The sequence below is a fragment of the Cibotium barometz genome, chromosome 6 (assembly GCF_041138505.1).
Source record: "Cibotium barometz isolate CiBa-2024 chromosome 6, ASM4113850v1, whole genome shotgun sequence".
In the NCBI taxonomy this organism is placed as follows: domain Eukaryota; kingdom Viridiplantae; phylum Streptophyta; class Polypodiopsida; order Cyatheales; family Cibotiaceae; genus Cibotium; species Cibotium barometz.
In genome coordinates, this window is record NC_141051.1 from 41,037,090 (window position 1) to 41,047,070 (window position 9,981).

General features: G+C 41.5%; 1 protein-coding gene across 1 annotated transcript; it reads left to right on the forward strand.

Annotated features, from left to right (window-relative positions):
* Window positions 1–4,318: 4,318 nt before the first annotated feature.
* Window positions 4,319–8,822, forward strand: LOC147637747 (protein neprosin-like). The gene is made up of 6 exons (XM_086799026.1): window positions 4,319–4,474; window positions 7,368–7,592; window positions 7,684–7,854; window positions 8,026–8,079; window positions 8,510–8,656; window positions 8,754–8,822. The coding sequence occupies exons 1-6, from the start codon at window positions 4,319–4,321 to the stop codon at window positions 8,820–8,822; spliced, it is 822 nt and encodes a 273-aa protein (XP_086655152.1).
* Window positions 8,823–9,981: the final 1,159 nt, after the last annotated feature.

Below are 9,981 nucleotides of genomic sequence, written 5' to 3' on the forward strand. Positions count from 1 at the left end.
TATAGAAGCTTTCTATACATCTTGTGTTCTTTCTCTCTCTCATATATGTTGCTCTATCTTACCATCAACTATTACTTCCGTTGTGCATACTCCCCATAATTTTGACATGGTATCAGAGCTTTGCAAAGGCTAAGTTCCTCTTCAATCCCCTTTTCCATCTCTCTCAATATCATAAGCCATTCGCATCCTCATCAAGAAGGACGGTGGTAGAAGAAGGTGAGAAGCAAAAAGGTGTCAAGAATGAAAGCAACAAAAGAGCTTCATCAAGAGAAGATTCCATCATCATATCAAGTTCTTGAAGCTTGGAAGAAGAAGAAGAAGACGATCCTCATCATTGACAAGCAGAAGAAGAAGAGGACAAAGAACAAGAAAGACACAAATTTCCATCAAAAAATTCTATCCTTTTTCTCGGTTGATGATCTCTTCGAAGCTTTGGAGCCATGAAGAAGAGGTAGGAGAGTTTCTATTCGAACTTTTGAGGCTTCTAAGTGCATTCTCCTTGCTATGAAAGGAGGCGAGAAGTTGGTCGTTAAAAAAAATGCTGCATAAAAAGAAAACGCAGCCGGCGTCCATCTCCTCGTTTTTCCATCCGCCTGTCACTGCGCCATTGCCGTCCATCCACTCTACCATCCAGCAACGTTTTCCTTGCTGTTAGGTTTGGTGCCGTTTTCATCACAGTCCGTGGAGGGACTGGTGCACCTCTGCTATAACATCTTGGCAATCAGCACCTATGCCAACAAAACGCCCAACATCACCGGCCTAAACAAAAGAGCATCATCGCATCAATGACGCAGCCGCATCATCGTTGCTTGTTGGCATCGCAAATGTTGACTATAGCAGCGTCCGACAACAAACAACTTGCAGTGGAAGCCAAATCTCATGTGCTTTAGTAGCAGTCTGGTAGCGACAGTTCATCAACAGCAACTCATGTTGCGCAGACCTATAGATCAAGTGTTTGGCATTTGTTTCATAAGAAAGAAAAAATGATTATTAAGAAAAAACTCTCTTTTTTGCCTTGTAAATGGAGGAGTTAGACACTGCCCTTGTTTATTGCAAGTGGTAAGACCTCTCCTACCCCTCTCAATCATGTCAAAGGAGATTGGAGTCTCGATTGAGAAGTTTGATGGGGCGAGGGTTTTCATACTTGGAAAGCTCAAGTAAGATATATACTAAAGGTTAAAGCAAAGGGTGGATCTACATCTACATTGAAAACTCAAGACTTTGTAATGAAACATGGTACGCCCAAATCTGACTTGAAATGTATCTTTTGCAAGAAGATGGTTACATCAAAGCGGAAGAAGCAACAAGGGTGGTACGTGAAGCCACTATGAAAGAGATGGTACCAAAGATGTTACTAAGGTTTAGGGGAATTTTGGAAGTTCCTCACATTATAAGCAACTCTTCTAGTTGAGGAGTGAAGCATGTTTACTAGATTTAGAGTTGAACCACATTTCTCTACAACTCATCACTTTTGTAAAAGCCTAATTTATAAAGTCTACCTACCTTGTCATCTATCCTATGGTTGAGCCTGGGGGTCATTTTGTTCTTGTATGTCTAATGCTCACCTTGCACCATGTTTGGCATTGTCCTATGGTGGCATTGAGAGGGGGTGTTGAAATATATGATGTACAAGTGATCAAGGGTGAGAGAAAGAGATCCTACGTGAGGGCGGGAAACCAACACGAGACCCATGGGGCTTTGGGGGTATACTTGACCGCGCCGAATATCATGTATCTATATGGGGAGGAAGTGTAAGGAGAGGCAAAACATGGACCCATATCTAGGCACACTAGAATGCACTCATGCACCAGGTAGGCACGTTAGGCCTCTCGGGTTGCCGTGGGGGTTACAAGGTGCCGCGTGCCCTAGGGGATGCCCTCCCCACCTTGACGGCGATTGTGTCGAAACGGAAATGGAATCGACGGAAGGAAAAACGGTGGAAATGGCGAAGCCACTGGGACAGCAAGCTGTGTCGAGCCGACGGGGCGATGAGGCCGGGCCGGTTGGATCATGGATTTGAGATTGATGGAATGACCCGAGACCACAAGGCCATGGAGTCGGCTGGGGATACATGAGATGGGTGTTAAACCCGAGAACGCTATATCGCGCTATGACGTGCTCAACAAGACCAATGGAGACAAGATATATCGTATATTGGCATGATGGGACGCATTGCGGCCCGATGTATGGGACCCCGATCCTGGGGCTTGTGACACTTCGTATTAGAGTAGAGATCATTGGGAAGCCCACATGGGGGCATGTGATGCCAGGACAGCAAGAAATCTAGGAAAATCATAAAAACGATAATTTGAGCAAGACTATGTGAGAGCCGGTGGCACAAAAGTAACCGACAACAAAAAAACACATTTTTGAGCATCAAGATGATAGAATTTTCCCATAATTACATATACCTATCACGAGCTTGTGGACGCGAGGTACAAGATGGCATGCTTGGTTGGGACCGCCGGGGACCCGGGCTACAGATATGGAAGCTCGAATAACAAGGCAGCTCCGGACGGAGGCCCAAACGATGGAATTCGGGGACATGTTATATATGAAAAGTGATCAGTTTTTCTAGTAGAATGCAGTTATGCAGTCTATTTTGTGAAAATCCATAGTTGACCAGTGAGCTATTTGGCATGTGGAATGATTGATTTGGATAAAAGGAAAGGTATGAGGGTGCAAGTCCAATTGAGTTGTTGGCAAGGGCCATTTTTCTAATAGAGGCCCATATCATTCATATGAGGAGAATCAGAGAGACATGAAACTCGGTCCCCGAGGGGTTGACATCACTTCGAGTCAGAAGAGCAACAGGCTTAGTACCTCACATGAGATAACCACCATGGAAGGTAAAGCTTTGAAGAAAACGGCAAAGGCAGGCAATCTAGATATAGTGGCACGTTTCGGACCAGCAGCACCTGACTTCGTGGTTGCAGGCTATTGGAAGAAACGCCACAACAAGATTGTTTAGTAGGGGAATTAAGACAAACATGTGGAGTTAGCCAAATGGTGTGACCTGGAAGGCATATATTTTGAATATACATATTGATATGAGAAAATGGGTATGTTGAATTTTGAATGCATGAACAAATGGGAATTGAGCAAAAATCAGCATGTGGAATAGATGGCAATACATGTGCCAAGAAGAAATGGTATGGGAAACTGAATCAACTTGAATCAAGTCATTGCCGAAATAAAGAGCTGTGAAGCTACAAGGATGCAGATGAATTAGGTTGAAAGTGACATGATGCAAGACCGAAGTACCCTTTGAAGGAGAAGGCTTGTAGTTGTGAAGCTAGAGACTAGCATGAGGTAAGTATAAAGAACCATGATTGGAGAAGGCTTGTTCTTGTGCACACACATGGATGAAGTTTGCATGTCACTATTGACACCAACATACTGTAGTGTGAGGGGTGCGGAAGGTACTCCTCTTGGAAGAAACGACATGTGAATGGAACCTACAAGGTCGATCAAAGGTGGAATCATAAAGCATATGCATATAGATATCAATGAAGCAACAAAGGGGTCATGCATGCATTAAAGTGACCGGTTATGGGGCTCGAAGCTGATTTTTTGAAGATTGATGGAGTGGGTATGGGACCGTTGTGTCGGCATGATACTCATATATATATCACATGACATAGAAGAGCAAAATAAGGCAAAGCCACCAAGCCAAATCATTCGGGAATATACATCTCTCTCTCTCTCTCTCTCTCTCTCTCTCTATATATATATATATATATATATATATATATATCAAGCGGGATTGTATCTACTAAGCAGCAAGGTGTACGCTAAGGCCATGATGAGCCTTGTGGCAATAAAGCCACCTCATTTTGTTTCAGAGATCATACATATATATATTTGCAAAAGGTATCAGTTGAACATGAAAGTCAATGAAGCCGCGCACAAGGTTATGAAAATTATATGCAAGGGGCTTGAACCCCCATATCAATTAAGATCATATGCAAGGGGCTTGAACCCCCATATCAGTTAAGATCATATGCAAGGGGCTTGAACCCCCATATCATATGCAAGGGGCTTGAACCCCCATATCACGTGGAGAAGTTATGAAAGGGGCTTGAACTCCCTATCAAGTATCAACTGAAGGCAGCATCCAAGGGGCTTGAACCCCCATATCAGGTGGAGAATTTATGAAAGGGTCTTGAACCCCTTGTCAACTGAAGGCAACATCCAAGGGGCTTGAACCCCCATATTAGGTGGAGAACTTATGAAAGGGACTTGAACCCCCTGTCAGCTGAAGGTAGCATCCAATCCATATGAAATATGCAATCCGACGGAAATGTGATGGAACCCGATGGAAGAGTTAGAGTGGGGCAACTTGAAACTCCTGCTACATCATATTGTGGGTCGACACAAGAGGTTGGCAATCGGGCAAGTAAAGCTGGCAGGTTCAAATAGAGTTGGTGGAAGCTACTGGGAAGCGAAAGAGATTCTTACAATTGGTATGCGGGTGAGGGGGGTAAGACCAAAGAGGACACCAATAACCCCATCATCTATATCACCATGTGAGTCGACAGAAGGTCGGTAGTCGGGGGCAACTAAAGCTGGCCAAAGCAGATATCATCATTTGGGTGAGGGTAAGTCCAATCATGGCACCAACAATCCCCTTTTATCATATCATCATTTGGGTGAGGGTGAGTCCAATCATGGCACCAATATCCCCTATCCATATATCATATCAAAGAAGGACCCAACATAGTGGTCATATTAGCATGGCCATGCAACCAATATCGCACAAGAAGGTCACAAAATAAGAACTACAATCCATGGACTCTTAGGTGTCTCAAACACTTTGGGGTCCATGCCGGCCCAAGCTGGAGAAATTTAGGGAGGGCGAACAGATTTTGGAATGCAACGAGCTACATGAGGTCAAGCTAGGACCATGAAGGCACATATGTAGACAAAGGGAAACTTGAAGGATGGAAAGAGCGAGGAGTGCAGGTGGCAATGTACTTATGGTTGGATGATGGTAGCAAGGAGGCAATTGCTTTCATCGAAGTCGGATGGTGAAACTTCGGCCAGGTGTAGTTAAAGATGAAAACTACATGTGCATAAGGTGGCAATTGTCCTATGTATACAGGTGAATGCTTAGTGGCAGAGTGTTCACTGGATTCCAAGGAAACACTTGGTTTTTGTTGGTAGCATCTATACTTAGCTACTCAAAGGGCAAACAGGTACTCAAAGGCTCGAAGACACTGACTCAAACAAGTGACTTGGGAGGATTAGCCTAAAGTGGGCATGTGGGTGGAAAAGGGATCTAGGGTTGCCCCCCAAACCTAGCCCTTAGTGGACCCTATATAAAGGACATGAGGCCTCACTTTTTGTAACACAAGTAACACAACAATTGAAGGTGAAGGTTAAGCCAACTTTGGAGTGGCTGAAATAGAAGGTAATATAGAAGCTTTCTATACATCTTGTGTTTTTTCTCTCTCTCATATATGTTGCTCTATCTTACAATCAACTATTGCTTCTGTTGTGCATATACTGCCCATAATTTTGACAGTGAGGACCTCAAAATTGAGATCCATGATAACATCAAGGTCTTAAGTATATATCATTTGAAAAAATCAATGCCCTAGTACATAATACATGCGTAGAAACGAGTTTTCATCTACATCTCAAAATTAAACATACACTTTATTCAAATAAGTGATCAAATATATGAGAGCTTAAAAATCTTCTTTGCTAACTGGGAGGGAGACTAATAGTATAAAGGAGATGTGTTAGAACATTCAAATGATGCACTGACCTCGTATATGCACAAGATAATTCACAATAAAGTGTCTTAGTGTTCCCCCTTATAAATTAATAACCTCCACTAGTTGAGGCTTCCATAAGAAAATGTGAAGAAAGAGAATGAATAAGACACTTAGAAATAGTGTGGATCCAAGCCTTCAGTAATTGATAAGTTATTTATAATCTCCAAATTTATTCTATCCCTCATCCATAGTACCTCTTGGGAGAAAGAAAGGTATGTTGCGTTTCGCTCATCCATGGCACCTCTTGGGAGCAAGAAAAGGTAAGTAGCTTTTCCCTCATCCATAGTACCTTTTGGTAGCAAGAAAAGGTAAGTAAATTCTCCCTCATCCATAATAGTACCACTTGGTAGCAAGAATCCATAGGTCCTCTTCGTCTAGCAAGAAAAGGTAAGTAGCTTCTCCTCTTCATAGAAAAGCTAAGTAGCTTCATCCTTCATCCATTGAAGTACTTCTTGGTCCGTGTGGCTAATCTTTTCTTTGTACCTTAGCACAAAGTAGAAACTCAAAGATTTGGCCACAATGTGCTTCTTTTGAACTTTATAATAAACCTTATGCATGTGGGGTTTGTGTTATTGCTTAGAAGAAAGTGTTAAATTGTAGACTTATAGACCATTTAAAGGTCCTTATATTTGTGTTGTTGCTAAGAAGAAAGAGTTAAATTGTAGACTTATAGACCACTTAAAGGTCCTTATGTTTTCTTATAATTTTAATGCTATTTTTCAATATGAGAGTTCATGAATTAATCTTTAAAATGACTCAAAATCACAATTACCAAAAATTTCACATCAAGTGTTCAATGTTATTAATCTTTAAATGACACAATCAAGGATTTAATATTGGCATAATCACCTAAAATATTTTCACATCATAAATTGTGCGAATAAACGCAATGATGCAATCAATGTGATGAGCAAATCAAAAGCTTTCAAAAAGTCTTGCAAAGAAGTGTGCTAATATATGTACATAAAAACCTAGAGTATGTAATATCATGAGACGTATTTGTAAATCTATTCTATTGACTTGGTTATCCCTCAATGAATTGCAAATGGTGGGTCGGCTCTTCAAAGTGACTTTTCTTTTTGGGGAAAATCAAGATTCCAAAAAATGCATAGGATAGTTCAATTTTCAATAAAAGCCACTTTTGAGGTTGCTTTTTGACCTAGCCACCACTATTTAAAGCTTATAAATTGATGTGTTTTTGTTAATGGTTCTGAGTTTGTCATTGTCACTAACACTGTAAACACGTCTCTCACTTTGGCATCACTTTATATCGTTTTTGGGGATGGAGAAATAGAAGAGCCTAAGCAACTACGCTAGTGATGGGGTAAATATATTGATGCTTTATCTAGGTTAGTAGTAGATGGAATTTAAATGAGGTGATGTTAGTAGTTAATAACTAGTAAGTGGTGGCATCTAAAAGGTAGGAGACTTTTTTTCTTTTTTTTGGGTCGGGTGCATAAATAAAAACGAACCTTGTGAAATATCAACTAAGGGGGTGAAGTGATAGCTAGATTTATAAGTTTTGGAGTTGAAAGTTGGTGATAAGCTCATAATGTGGTTAAGTGCATGTGATCTATCACACAGGAACATTCGAGTTCGCTGCCGAATGGCACCAAATTAACAACGAGCAAAGAGCCTGAGTTTGGAGGACAAGTTTGGCATAGCAAAGGGAGTTGCCCACTTGCCACGGTTCCCATCCGCAGGCTCTCGCTCTCAGATATACTTGCAGAAATGAGGTCCGGCCAGGAGAACCATACGCAAAAGACCAACTTTCTCGACCACCACCTTTACTCTAATGCGAGTCATGAGGTAACTAACAAGACTGACTGCATGCATATATGGCCTCCTCCAACAACTGATTCTCTTCTAATTTGACAGTGTTGAGATAATGTTTATACAGTACGCAATAGCCACTTGGGCTCCTATAAAGGACGTCTATGGAAGCTCCGTGACTTTCAATGCATGGAAGCCTTTCGTGGAAGTGTATCAAGAGATGAGCGTTGCACAGCTGTGGCTCACAGCTGGTCAGTACGAGGGCACAGATCTAAACACCATTGAAACAGGATGGATGGTAAGGATATATTGCACACATGAAAATTCGAGCTCCCTTGCAATATTGAGAGCGTGTAAACTTGATTGGAAGTGTGTGTTAATACAATATAATTGCCTTGGATTAAGCTTACCTTGCTTTGGTGTGCAAGAAAGGAAAGCCTACTAACAAATTGTATATTTGTGATAATAGGTTCAACCTAACGTATATGGAGACTTCAACCCTCGTTTATTCACCTATTGGACAGTAAGATTTCTCCCTCCCCCTTCCTTCCCACTTTCACCGTTATTTGTTTCCCTTATGAGTCTTGCCGGAAATCTAAGTTGAATTGTTTGAGGACCCTCAGCAAATGAGGTGGAGGCTTCTTTCTTTTCCTCATGAGCCTTAGCATACAATCTAAGGTGACTTGTTTGAGGACCCTAAACATATATATGGTGGAGGCTCTCGCAACCGTTACAAAATAGGTGCTTCATCTCAAGCTCAGATTCCAACCAATATAGCTTCATCCAGAGCACCCTTATAGGGCGTGAGGTTGCACTGGGATAGTGCACTAAATTATGTTTGATCTAAATAAATCACAAGTTACATCTCAATAATGCACTAAATTATGTTTGATGTATTCATATTTGAGAATGTTTCTACTAATGAGATCTTATTAATGTTTCCTGAATTGGAGCAGAACGCATTCTATACGACTGGATGTTTTGATCTGCGGTGCCCTGGCTTTGTACAAACTAGCAACACGATACTCGTGGGAGGGGTCATAACTCCCCTTTCTCTCTATAAAGGCGAGCAATTCGACATTGACATCCTTGTGTGGAAGGTATAATACGCGCAGTCTCATCTACTCTCTCTCTAGACTCAAAGTATGAGAGGCTCATTGCTATCAGAGCTTATATTGTTATGGTTCTCATCACAAGCTTCTGTACATGATGGACAGGATGCTACAACGGGAAATTGGTGGTTGCGCTATCATAATACGAATGTAGGCTACTGGCCATCATCCTTGTTCCCAAGCCACTCAGAATCATTTTTGATGCATTTATAATAAATTTGAGTACACTAATTATGAGAAACATTAATTTACAAGATAAAAATGCCTTTAATCATGTGTAAAAATACATTATTTATCATCCAATGCATCAGAATTGCTCCTGAGGGCTGGGGAACCTGTGCCAAAACACTTCGAATTTGGGCTCTACAATAGCAGTGCAGGCTCAAAATTCGTCGTATTCTAGCACTACTCCCCGAGGCTCCCAAGGTCATTTTTCTGAGGCATTCACAAAAACATTGATGGTACAAACTAGAAAAAACAATGATATACTTGATGAAAATAAGTTTACAAAAATTATATTGTATTCATTATAAGAAATGATACATCATCTTTACAAAAGCTTTCTTACAATATTGAGCTTCTTTCTCTTGTTTATTGGGCAGAGTGTGCTCAAGGAGTGATTGGGCTATTTCTTGAGGATCCTCTATGCCTATGCTTTTGGCTATACCTATACGAGCAAGAAGCTTACCCCTAAATCCAGAACCAAAAACATCCAAGACAAGGGATTTTTTAATCAGAACTATACATTTGGTGCTCTGTGCCATAGAGGCTACACAGAGAGCACCTTAGAGAGGGCTTTCAAAAAGAAGAGAGTGAAGGCAGATTGAGGGGTGTAGTCCCTATGGATAATGGCGATGCCATCCACAGGAAGTCGACCAAGATAGTGTGCCAATGCAGCATCATGTCCATGGACCTTGGCCTGGTCTCTGTTGCCGCTCCCAGCAAATGCGTTGATTTCAACCACCCTCTGCAATCAAAGGAAAAATCAAAATATTTTCCTATACAAAATTACAAATGTTTCTAGGTTGTAAAAGGTCAATTATTACCTCTTGCTCAATGTCTTCTTTTGCCAAAGTGCTGGTGGGGGGCGGAGAGGTCAATCGGGGACTTAACCTCATCCTTTTTTGGTGCTTTGGTCTCCTCCATTACTCCAGTAGCAAGGGTATCCTTTTCAGCCTCTAGCTTGTCTTGTAAGGTTGTGAATTTCTCCTTTGGAACTAGGGCTTGCTCCGCGGTCTCAACCACAGTTTCCTTGACCAAAGCAACTATCTCTACGATAGATTCTCCAAGGGGTAATATAGCACTATCTAGGT